Here is a 23,612-nt window from a genome sequence, read left to right as displayed (position 1 = left end):
TATTAAAAATTGTACTTTACTATAAATCCTAATCTACTTAGGTCCTGGGATGCCAACTTCACATGTCTCTCCCCTTGAATAATTTTATATATAACCGAATGAAGAACAACAAAGAAAAATTTTAAACCAACCTATATGGAAAAAGTTTTTTCTCCAAATTGTAAGAATAAAACCTCTAAAAGAAGAGAGAGACCTGCATAACAAGCCTTGCTGCACAAGGAACAGAATTCTGTCACCAAATTAACCAAAGGTATTTAACATACAGTAAGCCTGTATGAGGGCCAAGAAGCATTCCTGAGAACCCCTGTTCTCTCTGCAGAGTCTGTGAATGAAGAAGTTCTCATAGAAAAAGCCAGCCATACCTGCAGATCTGAAGTACTCCAAAGCCTCCTGTGCAGGCCCGTGAAACATGACTTTTCCTGAGGCCACTAAGGTGAGGCTGTCAAAAAATCTGAAGATGAAGTACTGGGGCCGATAAATGGAGAAGATGATGGTCCGTCCCCTCATAGACATCCTAAGTTCAAAGAGGGAGAAATCATAAGTCACTGAACAGAGGAACCCTGAGATTCTCAATAAAATATTTTATTCCCAAAGTTACACTCCCTGTTCCATTTCAGATGAATTTTCCTTAAAAACACCTCATCTCACTTGTATTATACACCTGATAGAGAAACCAAGGTTCAAGCTTTTATTTAAAAGATTAGGACTTCCAAAGTGTGGGACGACAGTAGTGCAGGGTCCGCTCAAAAGTTATCACGTAGATCCTGTAAGTGGGCAGGCTTCTCAGACACTGAACTAGAATATTTGGGAGTCAGTGCAAGGAATCCATATTATGAGCAGGCTGCCCTGGTGAATGACAGGTTCACTGAAGCTTGTAAAGCAACAACAGAGCAAACATTACAACTGTGACTGTATGCACAATTCCCTTCAATCATTCACACTTTCTGTCTCTTCCAGAATTTGTTTGCATTGTTCTGATAATATGATTTACATTTCTAACCATTTTCTCTCACACTAAACACTAGGCAATAACCTCATTCAGTTTTCACAATATCGGCATAATGTGATTCTAATATAATTTCCCCCTTTCTGTTGATAAACTTTAAAGGTCAAGCAACAGACCAAGGGGTCAGTTAGTAAGGGGCAAACTTGGGATTTGATCATTGGTTTAATTCGATGACAGGAAAAAAATAAGTTGAACTACCATTTCAGAACATCTGTGTGAGCACCAATAACCAAAAACTGTTTAAAACTATTGCAAAATATTTTCATGAAGGCTGGGTATTGTGGCATATTTGTAATATTCTAGCACTTGGGATGTTCTATAGTTCAATGCTCATCTATGTTACATGGGACCCTGTTTCAAATAGACAAAATGAAGGAATAAACAAAGTAGATGGGAAAGGAAGGAGGAAGTAGGAAGGTTGGAAATAAGAAATGAAGGAATGGAGAAAAAATGGAGGGACGGAAAGGAAAGGAGAATGAGAGAGCTGTGCATAGAGACAAGATAAGGGTAGAATAAAGGGCATAATAACTGATTACTTCCTCTGAGAAACTATTAATAAACAACAAAAGGAAAAACTGTAATTTCCTATCATATAACCCAGCAACCACCAGCATTACTAGATGATCAAGATTAAAGACAGGCAAACAAGATGGATCAATGGGTAAAGGAACTTAATGCAAAGTCTAAAGACCTGAGTTCAGTCACCAGAACTCACTTGGTGGAAGAAAAAAGCCAACTCCTCGAGTTTGCCTCTGACCTTTACAGGCAGGGTATACATGTATACATGTACACACACAACTCACACATATAGGAAGAAAGTGCATAGCACTAAATGCCTACATAAAGAAGTGGAGAAATCTCACATTAGTGACTTAACAGCACACCTAAAAGCTCTAGAACAAAAAGAAATAGACTCACCCAGGAAGAATAGATGACAGAAAATACTCATATTGAGAAATGAAATAAAATAGAAGCAAAGAAAACAATACAAAAAAAATCAATGAAACAAAGAATTTGTTCTTTAAGAAAATCAACAATATAGATAAATCCTTATCCAAGCTAATCAAAAGGCAGAGAGAGAACATCCAAATGAACAAAATCAGAAATGAAAAGGGGGACCTAACTGAAAATACCGAGGAAATCCAGAGAATCGTTAGGTGATACAAAAAAAAAAAAAAAACCTGTACTCCACAAAATTGGAAAATGTAAAAGAGAGGGACAATATTCTGGAGAGGTACTTATAACAAAATTAAATCAAAACCAGGTGAACAATTTAAATAGACCTATAACCTGCAAGGAAATATAAACAGTCATCAAAAGCCTCCCTACCAAAAAAAGCCCAGGACCAGATGGTTTCAGCTCAGAATTCTACCAGAACTTCAAACAAAAGCTAATACCTATACTCCTCAAAGTGTTCCACATAAGAGAAACAAAGGGAACATTGCCAAACTCTTTTTATGAGGCTACGATAACCCTGATACTGAAACCACGAGACTCAACAAAGAAAGAGAATTACATACCAATCTCCCTCAAAAAAACTGATGCAAAAATACTGAATAAAATTCTGGCAAACCAAATTCAAGAACACATCAAAAAGTCCTTCACTATGATCAAGTTGGCTTCACTCCAGACATGCAAGTATGGTTCAACATATGAAAATCTATCAATATAATCAACCATATAAATAAACTGAAAAAGAAAACCATATGATCCTTTCATTAGATGCTGAAAAAGCATTTGAAAATCCAACACCCCTTCATGATAAAGGCCTTAGAGAGATCAGGGACACAAGAAATATATCTAAGCATTTTTAAAGCAATATACAGCAAGAAAACAGCCAACATCAAATCAAAGTGATTCCACAAAATAAGAAAAAAGACAAGGCTGCTAACTCTTTTCATATCTATTCAACATAGTTATTGAAGTTCTGCTTAGAGCTATAAGCCAACAAAAGAGATCAAGGGTACTCAAATTGAAAAGGAAGAAATCAAGTTTTTGTTATTTACAGATGATGTGATAGTATACATAAGTGATCCAAAAAACTCTACCAGAGAACTCCTACAGCTGTTAAATACTTTCAATAATGTGGCAGGATACAAGACCAACACTAAAAAATCAGTAGCCCTCCTATATACAAATGATAAAAAGTCTGAGAAAGAAATTAGAGAAACATCACCCTCTACAATAGCCACAAATTATATCTTGGAATAACACTAATTAAAGAAGTGAAATATCTATTTGACAATAACATTAAATATTTAAAGAAAAAAAACCAGAGAATATACCAGAAAATGGAAATATCTCCCATGTTCTTGAATAGGTAGGATCAACATAATAAAATGGCAATCCTACCAAAAGCGATCTATAGATTCAATGCAATCCCCATCAAACTCCCAACACAAATCTTCACACACCTTGAAAGAAAAATACTCAACTTCATATGGAAAAACAAAAAAACCCAGGAGAGCCAAAACAATCTTGTATAATAAAGGAACTTCCTTAGGCATCACTATCCCTGACATCAAGCTCTATTATAGACCTACAGTAATGAAAACAGCTTGGTATTGGCATAAAAACAGACAGTGGGACCAATGAAATCATTGAAGTCCTGAATATTTATCCACACACCTATGAACATCTGATTTTTGAAAAAAAAAAGCTAAAATTATACAGGGGAAAAAAGAAAGCATCTTCAAAAATGGTGCTGGCATAACTGAATGTCAACATATAGAAAAATGCAAATAGATCCTTATCTATCTCCATGCACATAACTCAAGACAAATGGATTAAATACCTCAATATAAATCCAACCACACTGAACCTGATAGGAGCAAAAGTGGGAAGTAGCCTTCAATGCATGGGCACATGAAACCACTTCCTAAATATAACTCCAATAGCACAGACCCTGAGAGCAACAATAAATAAATGGGACCTCCTGAAACTGAGAAGCTTCTGTAAAGCAAAGGACACAGTCAAGAAGATAAAAAGACAACCTACTGAATGGGAAAAAAATCTTCATCAATCCCACATTAGATAGAGGACTGATCTCTAAAATAAATAATGAAGTCCAGAAATTAGACAACAAAATTCCAAATAATCCAATTAAAAAATCAGGTACAGACCTAAACAGAGAACTCGCAACAGAAGAATCTGAAATGACAGAAAGACACTTAATGAAATGTTCAACATCTTTAGCCATCAGGGAAATGCAAGTCAAAATGACTTTAAGATACCATCTTACACCAGTCAGAATGACTAAGGTCAAAAACACCAATGATAGCTTATGCTGGAGAGAATGCACAGTAAGAGGAACACTCCTCCATTGCTGATGGGAATGCAAACTAGTACAACCACTCTGGAAATCTGTATGGCAGCTTCTTAGAAAATTGGAACTCAAGCTACTGCAAGACCTAGTAATACCACTCTTGGGCATATACCCAATGGATACTCAATCATACTACAATAACATTTGTTCAACTATGTTCATAGCAGCATTATTTGTAATAGCAAGACTCTGGAAACAACCTAGAAGCTGCTCATCTGAAGAGTACTACTCCGTGCATGCAAATGGATGGGACTAGGAAAAAAAGCATACTGATTGAGGTAATGTAGACTCAGAAAGATGAACATGGTATGTACTCACTCATAGGTGGATACCAGCAAAGGATAAAGAGCCTATAGTCCACAACCCTAGAGAAGCTAAGTAGCAACATTAACCCAAAGAAAAATATATAGAGTTCCACCTGGGAAGGGAAAATAGACAAGATCATCTGACAAAATTGGAAGTATGTGTCTGGTGGGGGGAAGATGGGAGGGCAAAAGGGGAAGAGGAGGGGAGAAGGGGAAGGGGAGAAGAACTTAAAGGAATGAGATTGTCGAGATGGAGGAGACACAGAGATAGAGATCAAGAAAAAAAGATATTTTGATCAAGGGAACCATTGTGGGGCTGGCAAGAAACCTGGTACTAGAGAAATTCCCAAAAATCCACAAGGATGACCCCAGATAAGAACATAAGCAATAATAAAAAGCATACCCAAACTGGCCTTGCCCTGTAGTCAGAATGATGAATATCTTAAATGTCACCATAGAACCTTCATCCAGCAACTGATAGAAACAAAGTCAGAGACCAGCAACAGAGTGCTGGGCTGTGTACCCAAAGTTCAGTTGAAGAGTAGGGGGAGTGAGAATATGAGCAAAGAGGTCAAGATGGGGACACCCACTGAAACAGTTTACCTGAGCTAATGGGAGCTTGCCAACTCCAGCCAGACAGGGGAGAAACCAGCATGGGACCAAACTGGACCCTGGGGATGTGGATAAAAATTGTATGTCCGGTACAGACTGCAGGGCCATAGGTAGTGGTACCAGGATTTATCACTACTGCTTATACTGACATTGGGGAAAACCAATTCTTTTTGGAAGTATACCTTGCACAGCCTAGATATAGTAGAGAGGGCCTTGGCCCTTCCCCAAATCAATGTGCCTTACCCTCTCTGAGGAGTGAATGGGGTGGGGAGGAGGAAAAGGTAAAGGAAATAGGAGGAGGGGACAGAGTGGGAACTGGGATTTGTATGTAAAATTTTTAAAAAGATAGTTTGTTTTCTTTTATAAATATAAAATAAATAAAGTATTCTACAACTAGGATGCTCTTCCGGGAGTGTTGAAGATCAAGGAGAACACAGTATATCAGGGCCTGAGTCTGCTCCCAGAACACTTGGAGAAGCCACTTAGTATGTTCCCTTGCAATGCACTAAGACTAGGCATGCCATAAGACACAGGGGCAGAGAGAAGTATTCCATATTGGAAAAATAAGCAAGAACCTGATCTTAGTTGAGTATCCTTAAGCAATAAGGAAAATGAACAGACAAGAAAAGTGTGACACCTGAGGAGTCTACAGAGTAGAAGGTGACAAGGCCCTAATTGTTGACTTCATCACTGTGAAGGTACAATGGTAGAGTAATCTTGGTTCTTGGAGATACAGGCAAGAATATTTAGGGTGATGGACGACAAACCAAAGAACAAGGGGAAGGAAGGAAAAAACAGTGAGTAGTAAGTCCAACAGCCAGGAACATAGATCAGAGGAATAGAATAGTCTACATGGTCCTTAAGTTTATTCAGTTAGTTTGAAACTATTAATTTCTAAAATGTACAAAACATAATATGTATACTTTTTTCTATAAATATTTGAGTCACGGACTTACTTCATGAGATAAAGAAATACCTTTTCTTTTACTTCATTCTTCCCCTGGTTCAGGACCTAGACCTTAGGAATCATTCCCTTGGCCATCACATGCAGGGCTAATCCCAGAGATAATGTTGTTTATTCTATATACAAAACTATATAGAACCCACCATTGCCTAACTAAGGAACCCCCACATTTCATCCTCCTGCTGACATCTTTACACCCCCATGATGCAACTGAACAACCTTATCCATGATATGTTGTTCTACTCTAAATTCAAAAGCTTTCCCCCAAGCCCTCTCATGGAAAATAAGAGTCCTTACAGTGACCCAATCACTAATCCCTCTCCCTCCAATTGTGAAGGTGGAGGGCTGAATTGTGTCCTTCCAAAGACTCATTTGTGGAATACCTCACATCTAAGAAACTAAAATACAGATATAATTGGAGAAAGAGTCTTTAAAAAGGTAATTTATTTAAATGAAATTACTAGTGTGTCTTAATGTAACTGTTGTCCATTTAAGAGATCAGGGCATAGACACAGGAAGAGCGAGGAGTCACCTTCCACAACTCAGTGACCCAGGTCTCAGTAGCATGGCCTGTTAATACTTTAATATTTGGCTTCCAGGATCCAGAACTTTAAGAAATTTAACTTCTGTCAAGTCACTTAATCTTGTTGTCTTAAGCAGTGCACTAGCAACCTTCCATCCCCTAGGCTATGGGGTTCTAGTCAATGTGGTCTCTTTAATATTCCAGACACACCAAACATGCTTTGCCTCAGAACAAATGAGTTTTTCCTTGATCTAACACTCTGTTCAGATCTGATCCACTCATGCCCAGCTTGCTTGACACTGGCTTGAGGGTTATGGGTACATGCTATTTAAAGCAGTGCTGGACCTTCACCACAGCTGTTTTTACCTATGCTCCTGTCTCATTGTTCTTGATGTTTATTCCTTGTTAACCAAAGTTTCCCTCTAATAAACAAGGAAGAAATTCTGTTGCTTACCTCTGAATCTCCTGCATTACGAGAAGAAAACTCAATGTTCCTTCAGCACTTACCTTCTCAGGATGGAGATGACATCAGTAGTAGTGCTCCAGTCTAAGCCATTGGTGGGGTCATCCAAGAACAAAATGGGATGCTCAGCAACCAGCTCCATGGCTATACTTGTCCTTTTTCTGAGCTCTTTAGATCCAGGCTAAAGCAACGATAACCATCATTATGAGCAAGATCAACTAGTCATTATCATTTGGTGAATGAGACTTTCTGGCAATAAAAGTTTTTTGTTACACCATTATGGGCACCTGGGAGAAGGAGGTGTTTACTTTCCAAGTGAATATAAAGAAGCTGAGGTCAGACTTGACACGAAGCCCATGATAAAAAACAGTTACTGCTGTTTCTTTATCAAGTCACATTGGGTAGAGGGTAATGGTTATCACACTCAAAGACTGGCACAGTGAAATCTCTGTCTAAGGTCGAGGAAGACAGGACAGGAGAAGAGGAAGTATTTCTTGTAATTTAGTAGTCACTTCACCCTTTCCAACACACTTATGACACAGGCAATCTACACAAAATAAACACAACAGGACACCACACACACACTCTAGAGAACACACACACAAATACACACACAGCACAACACACTGACACACAGTCCCACACAGATATATACTGCTTTTTATCAAAAATTCCATGTTGCCTTATTAGAAATTTTTTAACTCCCTTAAGACTTTGCAAATTGACATTATATATGCTGTACAGCAACACATAATTCATGACTCATTCTTGTAGGCAAATCAAAAAGGTGGTATAGTCTACAGGTCAAACTGGCATAGTCTTTGCACCAGTCAATGACTCAGTAAGTGATGGAATAGCAAGGATTATGGGGACACAGAACTACGGAACAATTCTCCCCAAACATGATAACCAAAACCATGATGAAGCTCCACTGACAACATACAACAAAGGATGTTTGTGGAATGTGGATGAGTGTGGTCAGGACAAGGCTGAGGATATAAAAGAATCATTAATTGATAGTTAAGAAAAGAGTTTATAAGTAAACAGATGCCCTTATTTTTATGGATGAGAAGTAAGTAAGTATTCAGGAGTAAGGAACAACCTAATGCTCTTTTAAAATGCTGCAGTAAGAAATACCTTTACTGAGTATGTTGTTGTAAACATTAAGAAACCAGGGGGCTGGTACTATCAACTATGCTAATATGTTGGCTATATGATGGTCAAACTTTTACAGTAACCACATATTGTCTCTACATTTCTTAAATCAAAATCTTATAAAAGAATGAAGAGAAGTCTTAGAGGTAAAATGTATTTGCCACGCAAGCGTGAATCTTGAGTTCAATCTGTGGAAATCACATATAAAGCTGTATGCAGTAGAATGCATCTGTAATTTCATCAAGACATAATTACAGGGTGATAGGAGATGGATCAGAAAATTCAGTTATATGTGTAGGGCATCAGCAAAACAAGACAGACCCTGCCTTACAAACAAGGTAGGAGAAGAGAATGAACCCTTGAGAGAAGTGTCCTATGACCTCTGTGTGTGTGCTATGGCATTCATACACACACACACACACACACACACACACACACACACATGCACACACACACATGCACACGCACGCAGACAAACATATACACATAAGCATACTGGCATGTGTTCACTCACATGAAAGCATGTATCCACGTAAGCACTCACACATACACATATTTCAGAGCATTTTGGGGTCATGTAGAAACATGATGCAAGGAAAACTTCCATTACTCTACAAGGATGACCCCAGCTAAGATTTATAGCAATAGTGCATAGACTGAATTGGCCATCTCCTGTAATTAGATTGGTGACTACCCAACTGTTATTGAAGAGTTTACCAACTGATGGAAGGAGATGTGGAGATCCACAGTCAAGCACTGGGAAAATCCTGGGGAATCACGTTAAGGAGAAGGAGGTAGGATTACATGAGCCAGAGTGGTCAGGGTCATCAGAAGGGAATACACAGAAGCAATTGGGCTGCTCATGGGAACTCACAGACTAAGAACCAATGGCTAGGGAGTCTGCTTGGGATCAGTCTAAGTCCTCTACATATGTGTGTTGGTTGTGTGGTTTGGAAAATTTGTCAGACTCCTGGAAGTGAGAGCCAGGCCTACTCCTGACACCTTGGCTAGCATTTAGATATCTGTCTCTAATGCTAGGTTGCTTTGCACAGCCTTAATAACAGCAGAGGAGCTTAGTCCTACCTCAAAATAATATGCCATGCTTTTTTGCCACCCATGGAGGCCTGCAATTTCTGGACAAAAGTGAATGAGGAGTGGACTGGGGAGGGGGAAGGAGAAGAAAGGAGGAACAATTGGGAGGGAATGGAAGGAGAGACTTTGATTGGGCTGTAATATAAATTAAAAATAGCTAGTAAATATTATATTAAAATTCTTGCAATCTATTACATTTTATGATTTTCAAGAAGTTAATAAATATTTTATAATGTTGTTCTTAAAGAAACAAGTAAGCAACTTAGGGCTTGAATAATTATTCTTAAACACCTAGAAAAGAAAGTATCTTTTGTAAACATAAAACCACATAAATAAACAGATCCAAAGCTCACAAAATTCCATCACCCAGGAAAAAAAGATAGCAAGATAAATGCCAGATTTTCTATTATTCTTTCCAACAAGACAAATATCTTGTAAATGACTGTGGAGAAATATTGTGGGAATCAGCATCCAGTACCTTCCTAGTCCTCACTGCCTCTAAGAAGTCACCACATGAGTTAATCCATGAGAATCCTATTCTGGAGAGCCCATTTTCATCTATATCACCAAATGTATGCTAAAAATACTTCTATATATAATCTTCTCAACAAGCTAGTGTTATTGTAAGAATTATGGCAGCTTGGGAGAACACAAGAGTAATGTTGGAAAACTAAAGGCATATAATTAATTAAATGCTTGATCAGAATCTCCAAAGAATGAAATAAAAAAAATCAATTACTACAAATGGTTATAGATTAGACAGGGCTAAGGATATCAAGATTTTGTTCCTCTTGATAGTTAAGAATTGAATTGTGAAGATAGAAATGTCCTTATTTTTATGGATAAAAAATGAGGGATTGGGAGATGAGATACTAAAAATATTTTTTAATATATCAGTAAAATAATTAATAAACTCTCACAACAACAAGCTGTGAAGTTTAGCCGTCTGTTACCTTTCCTCATCCTGTTAAAGTCTCAGCAGAAAGAGTCCCTTGCATGTTGTATTATCTATAAAACCTTCCAGACGGTCTGGGAATAAATATTAACAGAAGATAAGGAAGCAGGGAGCAAGGGCAAAGTGTATCCTAGTTTCTGTACAGTTGATAAGATAGAAGGTAAATAAGGAGAAAAGTTTTTATTTCAGCATACAGTTCAAAAGTACATTAGACCATTGCAGGGAAATCAAGGCAGGAAGCTGATGCAGCTAGTTACATCCAGTCAGGAGCACAGAGAGGATGAATGCATGCATGCCTGTCAGTGTTCAACTCAATAAATCTTAAGAACAGCGCTGCCGTAGTGGGCTGGGTCTTTCCACATGGCTTAACCTAACCAAGACAATCACCTACAGAAATGCTTACAAGTCAACCTGACTACAGTTCCTCATTGAGACTCTCTTCTAGATAATTCTAGATTGTGTCAAGCTGACAGTTAAAACTGGGCACCACAGACAGGATGAGATAAAAACACAAAAAGAAAGACTACAGAAAATAACAAATACCACACATGTGAGAAGTAAAAGCTAAAGAGACCAAGGACAACCCTGGAGGGGAATAAATGCAGAGTGATCACAGAGCCAGAGTTCTCCATCTCATGCCCTGTGTCAGGGCAGAAGCACTTTCTGAAACAACAAGGGACAAGTCCTCTAGGGGAAGAGACAATAAACAGAAGAAAGCACTTTCTCTCTCTCTCCCTCTCCCTCCCTCCCTCTCTCTCTCTCTCTCTCTCTCTCTCTCTCTCTCTCTCTCTCTCTCTCTCTCCCTCTCTCTCTCTCACACACTCCATCTCCATCTTCCCCTCTCTTTTCCTTTCTCTCACATTTTTTTCACTCTGAGTCTTTCAAGACTTTTCTTCACATTACCTTGATATTTGACTCTTTATCTAGACACAGAAGTTCAAGGACTTCATTAATTCGCCTTCGTTTTTCATCTCTTGTCATAGTCAGTGGAAGTCGAAGAGCAGCTGAGAACTCTATGTTGTCTCTTACAGTCACCGTGCGCATCACCATGTCATTCTTGAGGTTAAGTGGAATTTTAAATTTAATTACAGGTAGTTATAAGTAAGACCATCTCTCTAATATATGTAACCTAGTCACATATAATGAATCCAAACTTAATGCTTTACTTATAAATAGTCTTTTAATTTTTAGAAATTTCAAATACAGAGGAAGTTGCAAACATTTTCACCCCCCTCCCATTTAACTTCTATATACAGCTCAGGGATTTTGGTGATGAATACCTTCAATTATTTGCATAAAGCATCTTCTAAGCAGTGGAGGAATATGAAGGAAGGTTAATATTAGACAACAGTAGTCCTTTGTAGAATTAAATTACAGCTGAAATTATTAATACTGTGCCACACATATCATACACCAATACCTTCCCTTCTTCATGTTCAATAATGCCACCCTCAGGCTAATGAGTCATTGTGCAGAGAAAGCAGGACATGTAAATGTGTCATATAGTGAACTGGAAACACACAAATATATAAGCTGAGCATCTACCAAAACAGAGGCAGGGGAAATCTAAAATTACAAACCCACCACCACTTACCTGTGGCACATAACCAGAAGTACATGTGAAATTGGCAGGTCGAGGTTTTCCATTTATCAAAATATCTCCCGATAATCCTCGTGGATCTTTCCTTGCAGCTAAGACATCTAATAACCTACAAGGGTTACATATGTTGTGTGGTTTACTTCCTCCCTTCAGTAACAACTATCAGCTTTCAGATACTCAGAATAAAAAGTCTGCATATCAAAAGGCTGAAATCTCTCTCTCTCTCTCTCTCTCTCTCTCTCTCTCTCTCTGTGTGTGTGTGTGTGTGTGTGTATGTCTTCTGTTCAGTATGTGCTATAATACATCCTAGAATTGTGAATGTAAGACATGATCTACATGACCAATCCTCTCTGTCATCTGACCTTGGAAACTCAAACAAGCAATGTGTTACTATATTTTGAGAATTAGGCCTGGTGAGAATTAGGACACAAAACTCTTCCTCATCTTTCTAATTTTAATATTATCTTGATGTGAAATTTTCCTCTGTATGCTGTGATTACCATTAATAAAAAGAGAACTGCTTTGAGCCTATAGCAAATCAGGGCAGGGCAGAGTAGAGCTATACAGGGAAGACAGGACTGAATACTAGGAGAAAGAAGGGCAGAGTCAGAGAGAAACCAAGTAGCCATACCAGAGATGGATGGAACTTTAGCTGGTAGGCTACAGCCACATGGTGATACATAGATTAATAGAAATGTGTTAAATTAAATTGTTAGACTTAGCCAATAAAAAGCTAGAGCTAATGGGCCAAGCAGTGTTTTAAATAATATTGTTTCTGTATGATTATTTGGGGGTTGGGCAGCCGGGAACCAATAAGCGGCTCACTCTATACTACACTATCTCATCACATTAAATAATAATATGTCACAGTAACACATGCCAATCAGTCTATCATTTCCTATCAGTAAAGTGACCTAGTAAGACTTTCTGCTCTTGATATAAAGTTAGAATACACCCTCCTGCATGTTATCCAGACTCACATGTACCCGCACAGAGATACACTCATTCATTATTTAAATAACTCCTATAGGAGTTATTTTTACAGCACAGAAACTGGATACAAAGGGCTTGTGTATGCTTTCCATTATACTCACAAAGATCTGCTCCCATCTTGAGGTCCCATAATTGCATTAAGGCCAGGTTTCATGATCCCACTGTAAACACAAAATTACACTGGTTGATTTTTCTATTAAAAAGAAGTTATATAAGCTTAGGGTCTACACTGAATATGCAGTTTAATTTGGGTGAAATTGTGCACATAATAAAACTATAAACTCATAAATTTGAAGTATTAATAGACATCTATTATTTGTAAAAGATGTCAATTGCTAGGGGAAACTCATCAGAAAATGCCTCATAAGTCACAAAACCCCTGTTGTTTATTATTCAAGGCCTTGTCTTTATTGAAACATGGTGCATCTCAGTTCTGTGTCCTTGAAACAAGTAGCAGGATCTCAAAAGGACTCCATCACACACATGGCCTTTATATGCCAAGTATATAACAGCTCCTTGCTAAAGTTTGATGAGAAATGTCTTTATATAGCTCTGCTTGCTGCCTTGTTGACCTTGTCACAAGAAACCAGTGATTCATGGGACATCAATAGCCATACTGTTACTATTAAAATAGAATCAAAAAAATTAATGCATCCTAAGACTATAAAGGAGCACTATCAATAGGATAGTATTGCCAAGTTTAACACTCAAAAACAAACAAACAAACAAACAAATAACCCACCAAAAAAACAAGCAAACAAATTGGAAAAGAAAAATAACAAACCCACAAACAAACAAAAATCACACGAAAACAAAGTTAATAAAAATGTAAAATCTAATAAACACTCACAAAATGATGATTTCCTTTCCTGATAAAGAGATTCACATCTCCTCAGTTTAGATTTGGGAGACATCTCTCATGTAGAGGACATTTATTGATCTATTGGTACAGTACAAACACAGCTGTGTTTGGAAATTGATTGATTCAGAGTAGTGAATATCTAGATAGAAAAAAGGATAGTCTTATAGAAACATAGCTACATTCCCAATTGTTATCTCATATCCAGACAATGTGTCAATCCTTTGCCCTACCCATTCCCCTCTTAGTAAGAAAATGATGGAAGTTGTAGGCAGAGGAGCGGAAACAACTAATGCCCAAGAACAGCTGCGATGGTTGGGGGCGGGGATCTATTCAGACTGTGTGGGGAAATCTTAGATATGTGTTCTGTCCTCAGAATTGTTTGGAAACATGGCTTCTCTATGTCATGGAACAAAGTGTGAAATGTTGGTTTTGGTTCTTTTCAACACTTAATGAATTTTGAGCAAATAATTGAGGACCTGGACTTTCTGTTTTTTGGGACATCCTCATTGCTTCCATCTCATCACTGGTAACTGACCCAGTCAGCCTGTTCTAAATGCTCAGTTCAGTTTAGGGAGGGGATGTTGGTGTGGGACAATTCTGTATTCTGTCAATTATACTTTAAATAAACGCTGATTGGCCAGTAACCAAGTAGGGAGAATAGGTAGGACAACCAGTCAGGAAGTAGAGGTGGGCAATGAGAACAGGAGAATTCTGGGAAGAAGGAAGCTCTTCTTAGAGTTCTGCCCAGACCACAGAAGAAGAAGGATGTGACCTACCCCACTGAAAAAGGTACTGAGCCATGTGGCTAACATATATAAGAATAATGGGTTAATATAAGTTATAATAGCTAATACAAAGCCTGAGATAATAGGCCAATCAGTTTACCATTAATATAGTCCTCTGTGTGATTTCTTTGGGATTTGTCAGCTGTGGGAATTGGGCAGGACAGAAACCTCAACAAGCAGGCCCTCATGTTACAGGATTTGTGTACAGATGTGTACATAATTCTTTTATGTATTAAATATATAGGTATTAAATTTTCAATATTCTTTCATCCTACTTTGAATTTAACTGTGTGTCTTTGTTATTATGTTTTCATATCAAATTGTAGAATTAAAATAATGTCTTGTGGATTTTTTCATAATATGCCTATGGGTTTATCAAACGTGTTTGTATTTTCAAAGAACCAAATTTTGTGTCATCAATCCATTATGTTGTTCTTTTAATCTCCACCTCAGTAATTTTACTGTGATTATGAATCTATCTTTAAGTATGACAAGGTGAGGCTGGTGAATGTTGTATTGCATGAAGCACTTGCTGAGGGAGGGTGAGGACCTATGTTGTCCCCCAGAATCCATATAAACTTGGGTAGAGTGGTGGGCATCTGTAACTCCATGCTCTATGGAGAAATTAGAGACAGAAACAGGAAAATCCAAGGACACTTACAGACTGATATCCTGACATAACCATCAGTGAACAATGAGATATTCTGTCTGCAACATGGTTGAAGGTGAACACCAATGCTCAAGGTTGCCCTGTGATGTTCTTGTGCCACGTATGTGTCATAGCATACACACATCTTATGTCTGAACACATACACACTTATTCAAACACATAAGCAGATATATACACATACAAAAACACATAAAAACACTCACAGAGATTATTAATAATAGAAAAAGTTTATGTTTGTTCAAAAATTGTTCAATATACTGATCTATTTAGTTCATGCACATACCTCATATTTGATAGTCTTTCTATCACACATGTTTTTTTACAAAATGCAAAACCACTTTGCACTCTTTCTTGATAGCTGATGTTATGAAAACTTAGCACAGCCTTTCGAGTCAATATGTTTTGGTCACTGGTGTCCATTCCAGGAAGGTCATTGGGATTTCTTTCTATCATTGGTATTGCAACAGGGTCAGTATTGGAAGACATCTCCAGAGGTTCTTCCTTCCTATAGAAGGAACAGAAATTGTATATGATGGTCCACACAAACATTATTATTGGATAACACAGTACACTTAAGGATTGTTTTAATCTGTGTAATCACAGACAGATCCCTTCCTGATGAACAGCACATATGGCTGTGATTACCTAAAGACCCAATGAGAAGCAGACAGAAGGATATATTGACTCCCCTTAGATACCAAATTCCTAAGAAACAAATGAGCTCTAAGGAGTAGAGCATAAATATTATTCATAATTCACAAAGGAAGAAGGAGACAGATGAGGGGGCAGATTTGTCTGTGGCCAGAGGCTGCTTGATCTTTCCTGGCCACCCAAACCTGAAATAATCACACAGAACTATATTGATTACAATACTGTTTGGCCAATAGCTTAAACATATTTCTAGCTAGCTCTTACACCTTAAATTAACCCATCTCTATTATTTTATATTTTACCATGAGGCTCATTGTTTATCAGTACCTGTGCATGGGTGTCTTACTCCTTTGGTGGCTACATGGTATCTCCCTGACTCTGCCTAATTTTTCCTTCTGTCTGCTTGGAATTCCCATCTTGCCTTACTCTGTGCTTCAATAGACTCAAAGAAGCTTCAATAGGCTCAAGGGTATTCGCAGCAAAGAGAGGGGAATTCCACAACACCTTGCCTTTTCTGTCTAAGTAAAAAAGATTTTAACTTTAATATAGTAAAATTACAAAATTATCAGAATATAAATATTGTAATTATAATTACAAGAATTACAATTGTAATAGCAAGAATTACAGTTATATCTACTTTATCTTTTATCATAGCTAAGGTAAACTATAATTATGACTATTTATTCTTCAACTTCATCAAAGACTCCAGAAAGATATAATATTACCTAAGTAAACATATAGTGCATTGTAAGCAACTTCCAAAACTCTTGAATTGACAGAAATCTTACTGCCTGGGCAGTCACTCAAAGTTCTGTAACATTGGAGCATCCGTCTTCAGTGTACAGGTCCATAGTGTCTGGCAGAATTTTCCATGAAGCATGAAATTTCACAGACAGTTCCACGTAAATTGGCAGTTTGTCAATAATTTTCTTCTGTGTCCTGCAGAATGTCTGGCAGGCTCCTTCATGAAGCAGGAGACCTGAAGGACTGTCTCACCTTTAGGTAAGCTCAGGAGTCATTTTTCTGTGGGTCCTGCATGTCTAGTACATACAGCATACCATCAATCAGTCCAATAACAGTTTCTTGTCCAAATGGCTAATCAGCTCCATAAGGAGACTCTTTGATGCCTACCATCCTGTGAAGTAGATTGGTGCTACCAAGAGCAAATGTGCTTTATTTTCATGAAAAGTCCTAAGTTTTTAAAACATTTTAATGCCATATTTTGTTAGTCTCTGAAAGAGTTGAAGAATACCTAACTGAAATATATCTCTATATATCTAGAAAACCTAACATGACTATAAGATTGACTACTATAGATGACTATCTATTAACCTTTATTTCTTAATTATCATTACATTTTTAAATGAGCATCACAAACACAATACCTTAATCAAGTGCAGAAACATACATTTACCTTAAATTTGTAAAAATAGACTAAAATCCATACCAATGCAAAATATGCAAATCTATATAATATCTCTCTTTAAATGTAAACAACATTTATAAACAATCATTTAGGGAATTTAGGCACAGTTTTCACCAAACTGCTTCCTGCTTTTTATTGGGCAAAGTAATTTTGGGTGTTTATGGTGACCCTTTGGGGGATCTTGGTCTATCAAACCATGTTAGTATGGAAAGAAAACATAGTTTCTCATCTTCTGTAGAAACAAAACAGAACCTCTTTTCCAAAGTAACATATCATTAGACCCCCAATTTTAAAATACCTATGCTGGTTTAGCTTAGCTGTCCACACAATGAAATATCTCTCTGTAGTTAGCTCATTCATAGTAAAAAAAAAAATTAAAGAAAACACAATAATATAAATAATCTAGACTCTCTACACATTTTCCATATTTATGTAGTTTATTTTACTTTATTACTTTTTCTACAATTTTAATATTTTTTATCTTTAACCCTTTAATCTATGACTATCTATACATACTCTTTTATTTTATAACTGCCTATACTATTTTTCCTCTGTCTTTCAAGCCTACATACATTTATCCAACACTGAGACCTATTTACAGGACCTTTCCACACTAATCTGTCTTTATTGCATATTTGCAATTATTTTTTGACTAGGAGTGGATTTTTTTACGATAAGCAGGTATGGCTAGGACCAACTCTGTGGTCCTGCTTTCTTGCTCTGCCCAGTCCAACATGGCAGAGGCATGTTCACTGCTTCTGAGAGCCATGAACACAGCCTCATTTACAGGCACACAGAGGGTAGTGGGTCTATGTTGCCATTAAACAATTAGTACATTGCTCACAAACCCCATTTAAATGCTCCAGCAGAAAAGTCTCAAAAGAGACAGAATCATTCATGCTGGTGAACCAGGAAACCACCATTTTTAAAGCTCTGTACTTTTCTGCTGATGAAGCAAAATCAGGAAACCTCTTAAAGGAGTCACGTCCCTGCTTCCTTATTAACCAATGGTAGTCACGGCATACAGAGTAGAATCTCAGATCATTTGTCTTGATTGAAAAGTATATTTTGATATAATGTATTTCAAAGGCAGATATATGACCACAACTACCACATCTCCTCTCTGTGTGTGTGTGTGTATGAGAGAGAGAGAGAGAGATTTTTACAACTATCATAATTTGTTGGACTTGTACAGAAAACGGGACAAACAAATTTTTGGCTATTTTCAGATTGCACCTTCAGTTATTAGGCAATTTTGGACAGCCAACAAGATGAACTGCTAATAATGACATCATCATTGCTTTAATAGGTATGTTGTAATCTAGGAAGACATGGATTTTAAAGTGACAGGGATTTACTAAGCAGTTTAAGACTTTAAAGAAAAACAATACAAATTAAATGTAATTGTCTCATTTCACAAGTTATTGATGTCTGCTATAAAGTAAGGCCTTCAGTGAACTCAACTTAGGAACTAGTTTAAAATACCATGATGTAGGTGGGTCTTCTTTCTATGTGTTGCTTTCATTGGTTAATTAATAAAGAAACTGCTTGGCCTGATAGGTCAGAACATAGGTGGATGGAGTAGACAGAACAGGATGCTGGGAAGAAGGGAAGTGAGTCACACGCCATAGCTCTCCTCTCTGAGATGGATGCAGGTTAAGATTGTTACCGATAAGCCACCATCTTGTGGTGCTACACAGATTACTAAATATGGGTTAAAACAAGATGTGGAATTAGCCAATAAGAGTCTGGAACTAATGGGCCAGGCAGTGTTTAAATGAGTACAGTCTTGGTGTAATTATTCTGGAGCTAACCTAGCTGTGTGGGAGCCAGGCCACAGCCCGCCACTCCCATCACTACAATATCATCTTCAATATAGCTAGAAAGAGAGGTATATGAGAGCATAAGGAATCTGCAGGACTTGACGAAAGGGTCTGAAGTGTCGCTACAAGAATGCTTGTGGTGGGAGACAGTGCAGAAGACAACACTGGCCTGGACCTGAGAGCACAGGTTAGAGTAGTTCAGCATTTCTGAGCCCAGGGAAGCAACTCCAAGGTTAAACAGCCTGCCCTGGTAATGACAGGCTGGCAGGAGAAACATATCAGTCTCATAAGACTTAAATCCAGCACAAGTATTTGGCCTAACACTGTCTCCTCCCACATGGCAGAACAGTACTTGGAATGAACTCAGTGAATCAATCACTGTCATGGGGGATGTCATGTAAAAAACATGCATGGATACACTTATGTCAGCCACATATCAGACTACTGAAGAACAATGTATTCATAAGCAGCATCAACTTTCTTGCCTTTAATTTCCCAGGCACTTTTGTTTCTTCTGAGGCCTGTGGCTTTTGGCAAGTGTAAACCAGTTCCTTCTCATCCTATAGACCAACATTGTCTCTCAGATCTCAGACTGCATTGAGCACACAATACACAGTGTCACCCATAAAGGCTTACAGTGGTGCAAGGGTTAAAACAGAGCTGTGGAAAGGAAAACAAAGCTAATACACATGCAGCAGGGAGAGCTGTTTTGGAGCAGGGTGAACAATAAATACACAGTTGTTTCACGGAACAGTGTCAGTTCAAGATAGAGAGATGGTTCCTGGGGCAGATTTCTCCAAAGCACAGAACTGACTCTAGGCAAAAAGATCTGAGCAAATGGGAACTCAAGTGACTCACTTCAATTTGGGCTGTTCGTGTGAGCAGAAGTCCTGAGGACAGCCGAGAGTTTGTTGCCTTGTGTCTAGTGATGCACACACCAGGTGGCCTGATGATGACTCAGTGGGTATGATCCAAGTGTGAGGGCATTGCAGCACTCATTGCTCTGGTGTATTAAACAAGCACAATAGGATGGTTTCTTAGGCAACTTTTTCAAACATTCATGGGTCTAAGTGTTGCTGGCCTGATATTTTTTATAGGTAGGAAAAATTGTTTGTATTAATGAGTTACTTATCAGCATAGGTTTTGCTGTCTGTGCTGGACACTTGCACATATAAGGTACAGAGTTATTTTGCCTCAGAATTTACTTCCAAAATGAGGCAAATTACTGCTGTATAAATGGAGTCATTCAAGACAAGGCACACCTCCTGTCTGGAATAATACAGAGGAACACAGATGGGCACAGCCCGTGACCTACACACTCCTTCTCAAAGTGCCAGAAAGCAGGAGATTCTATTTTCTGAGTTTGAGATCTGGTAGGGAACCAAAATCATCAAGCACAAGCCATGGTTCCCTGGGATGCACTGGTTGGTAGGCATTCATGGGCCACAGTAATGGAGGTGTGAGTGACTGGCAAACAGCCCTGCCTCCCTATGGATGACTGATGGGCCTCAGAGTTCTGAGCAGTGCCTGGCAGATACTTTGGTTTCTGAAACTGACTCGTGGTACAATTTGTGTGCCGCAGACAGGGGCTGAGAACTTTGAACCTGAGTAAAAAGATTACTGAATTTCCACAGCTTCTTCTTTATTATATGTGGTTTATTGCTGGGCATGAAAATGCTTAGGCGAACAGCTTTGATCCCAGGATCTTTCTCCATTGTGGGCCTCCATACTCTGTTTGCCATCTACACTTCTCACAAAGCATCTGGTAAACATGACTTTGTTTAGAGAAACCTACAAACAGAAGTCCTACCTGGACCACAGGCCACAAAGAAAGACATCTGGGGTTAGCAGTGGCAAAGACTATACAAATCCTCACATCAGTGTGCAAGCAATATTCAATCCCACAGGTATACAAACAACAACAATAAAACACAAGAATGTGAGGAAACAAAACTTTCTCAAAAGATCATAACTTGTCAGCAACCGAATCAAAAGGTATTTAATTGGATAGAGTGCTGAAAAAAATATTCAAAGGTTTATTTAAAAATTATTACAACTTCAAAAAGATGGAAAACTGAAGGAAATAAGCAAAGAAATATAGAATATGAACGAGAAACTTTAAAAAATGCAAATCTTGGAATAGTTTGCAGATACAATTTTAAAAACTCAGTAAAAACCACCACCAGTAAATTAAATTAACTGAAAGATAAAAATACAAGAGCTTAAAATACAAGGTTAATAAGTTATTGCATTCCTCTTTATTCACGAGTAATAAAGAAAAACTGGAGATGACCTCCAGAACATAACAGACAGACCAAACAGGAATGTTTTTTATTAAAATAGAATGCTAAAACAGAGACTAAAGATATAGAAAACCTATTCATTCATGCAATATCCTAAAATATTCTGTATCTATTGAGAGATTAAGACATTAGGGTAATTAGTGGAGTTAATAAATTACAGAGGTAATTTTGACCATATGGATATGAGCAGAAAATAATATTGTCATACGACACTCTTGGTAAAATTCAGGGAGTTGAGAACAAGAAAAGAAAATCTGGAAGTTACTACAGAGAAGACCATGTTACTAGCATGTACCTGGTTGGCAAATCAATCATGACAGCAGAAGGTTTTTTGACAGAAAAGCTAAAGGCCAGGGTGTGTAACTATGTATTTTGAGTCCTCAAAAAAAAAAAAAAAAAAAGACAACCAATGTGAGTACATGCAAATTTTCCTTCAAGATGAGCACAGCTAAAGCAGTGCATGACCTCAGAAACAGCAGTGAAGGCGACACGGGAAAATAAAAACACAAAGGAAAAAGACAGAAAGCTATGATCACAAGAGCTCAGGAGAAAATAACTCCTGTAGTTCTAAGGAATCAACAGCAGTAACTCAGAAAGTGTGCTGGTTAGCTTTAGTTAGCTTGACACACGCTGAAGTCATCTGGGAAGAAGAATACTCAGCTGAGGAATTGCCTGCAACAGATTGGTAAGTCAATGAGGCATTTCCTTGATTGATGATTGATGTAGGAGGGCCCATCCCAGTTTGGGGTCCTAGGATACTTAAGAAAGCAGGATGTGCAAGCCATGAGAAGCAACTAGTGAGCCATGTTTCTCCATGGTCTCTAATTCTTGCCTGAGGTCCTGCCTTGGCTTCTTTCAGTGGTGGATTATGATGTGGAAGTATAAGCCAAATAAACCTTTCCCTCCCCAAGTAGCTTTTGGTCATGATGTTTTATGACAGCAATCAAAAGTCAACTGCCAATGAGCCAGCAAACATCTAAGATGAGAGAGAGAAAAAAGAACATATAGCAACTAAAAGAAAAACAGAAAAATAGAAGGTAAAGAGAAGCCAATCAAATTATAGTATTTCATTCAGTGCAAACATTTTAGCACTAACCTAAAAATAAGTAGATTCAATTCTTGAGTAAAAGATGAAATTGGCAGGCTGAATTGGAAAGCAGAAAACAATAACAAATTGTTTATTGCAGCGGGAAACCCAACTAGCTGGCAACGCATATGAAAACTGAAAGAGAAATGATGGAAAATGGCATTTTAAGCAAACAGAGTGGAAATCTGTACTCTTACCTAACAAAACAGACATCCAGTCAATGTTGGGAAAAATAAAGATAACTACATATTAATAATTGGAACACTCCATCACACACTTTTAACAACTCCAAAAGGTAATTTCTTATATCCTATCAGCTCATAATGAATTGTAGTAAAAGTCAACAATAATAGAAAGCACAGAATCACATGATGAAAGAACACTGTGTTTTTGCAAGCATGGTCCAGCATATGCAAATTAATAAAAGAAATTTAGCACATAACATGATCCAGGATAAGTATGATATAATCTCAATAGATGTAGAAAGTCTTTAGAAAACTAAACTCATTCTTGATCACAGACCTGAACAACTAGGAAGAGAAAGCTCATTCCTGCACACAATAAAGAACACTGTGGTAATCCTTGCAAACAAATATACTGAATAGGGAATAACTTAAATCAGTTCCTCTAAATACAGGATAGAGCCAGGAGCAACCATCCCTCAACTATTGTTTACTGTTTGGATCCTCAGAAAAATACGACGAGAGGAGGAAGAGAGATACAATCAGGAAAGGAAGAATTCAAATTGCCTTACTTGTGGATGAAATGCTTTTATATTTAAAATCCCACCAGGCTGGCAGAGCACTTGCCTAGCATGTGCAAGACTCTGGATTTGATCCTCTGAACTCATACCAAGAAAAGGGTTCTGAGAACCACCCAGGGTCCAGCAAGAGGTGTCTGCAGGTAAATGTACCGGCTGCATAGGATTGGCTATCTGAGTTCAATCCAAGAACGCCATGGAAAGGGGACTACAGTGGCATGCCTTTGCGATCCCAACACAGAGATCTCCTGG

The 23,612-nt window shown here is 37.9% G+C and overlaps 1 protein-coding gene across 2 annotated transcripts in view; it reads right to left on the bottom strand.

The window, feature by feature from the left end:
• Nucleotides 1-20,218, bottom strand: part of LOC126509738 (ATP-binding cassette sub-family G member 3-like) — a 42,713-nt gene extending 22,495 nt beyond the window's left edge. Inside the window, exons 1-7 of one of the 2 annotated variants that reach the window (XM_050155823.1) lie at nucleotides 20,069-20,218; nucleotides 15,594-15,815; nucleotides 13,095-13,154; nucleotides 11,995-12,109; nucleotides 11,304-11,456; nucleotides 7,243-7,379; nucleotides 363-514 (exon numbers count right to left, since the gene is read on the bottom strand). In XM_050155823.1, the coding sequence (XP_050011780.1) occupies nucleotides 363-514; nucleotides 7,243-7,379; nucleotides 11,304-11,456; nucleotides 11,995-12,109; nucleotides 13,095-13,154; nucleotides 15,594-15,796 (820 nt within the window). In that variant the 5' untranslated portion in view covers nucleotides 15,797-15,815; nucleotides 20,069-20,218. Of the gene's footprint in view, nucleotides 1-362; nucleotides 515-7,242; nucleotides 7,380-11,303; nucleotides 11,457-11,994; nucleotides 12,110-13,094; nucleotides 13,155-13,843; nucleotides 13,995-15,593; nucleotides 15,816-20,068 lie in introns of those variants that run through there. The other variant, XM_050155824.1, reaches the window with a different exon arrangement.
• Nucleotides 20,219-23,612: the final 3,394 nt, after the last annotated feature.

Source organism: Alexandromys fortis, unplaced genomic scaffold (assembly GCF_014885135.2).
Source record: "Alexandromys fortis isolate MF-2015 unplaced genomic scaffold, M_Fortis_MF-2015_v1.1 scaffold_87, whole genome shotgun sequence".
Lineage (NCBI taxonomy): Eukaryota > Metazoa > Chordata > Mammalia > Rodentia > Cricetidae > Alexandromys > Alexandromys fortis.
The sequence above is the reverse complement of the archived record's forward strand: the minus strand, read 5'-3'. Positions and strand labels throughout refer to the sequence as shown.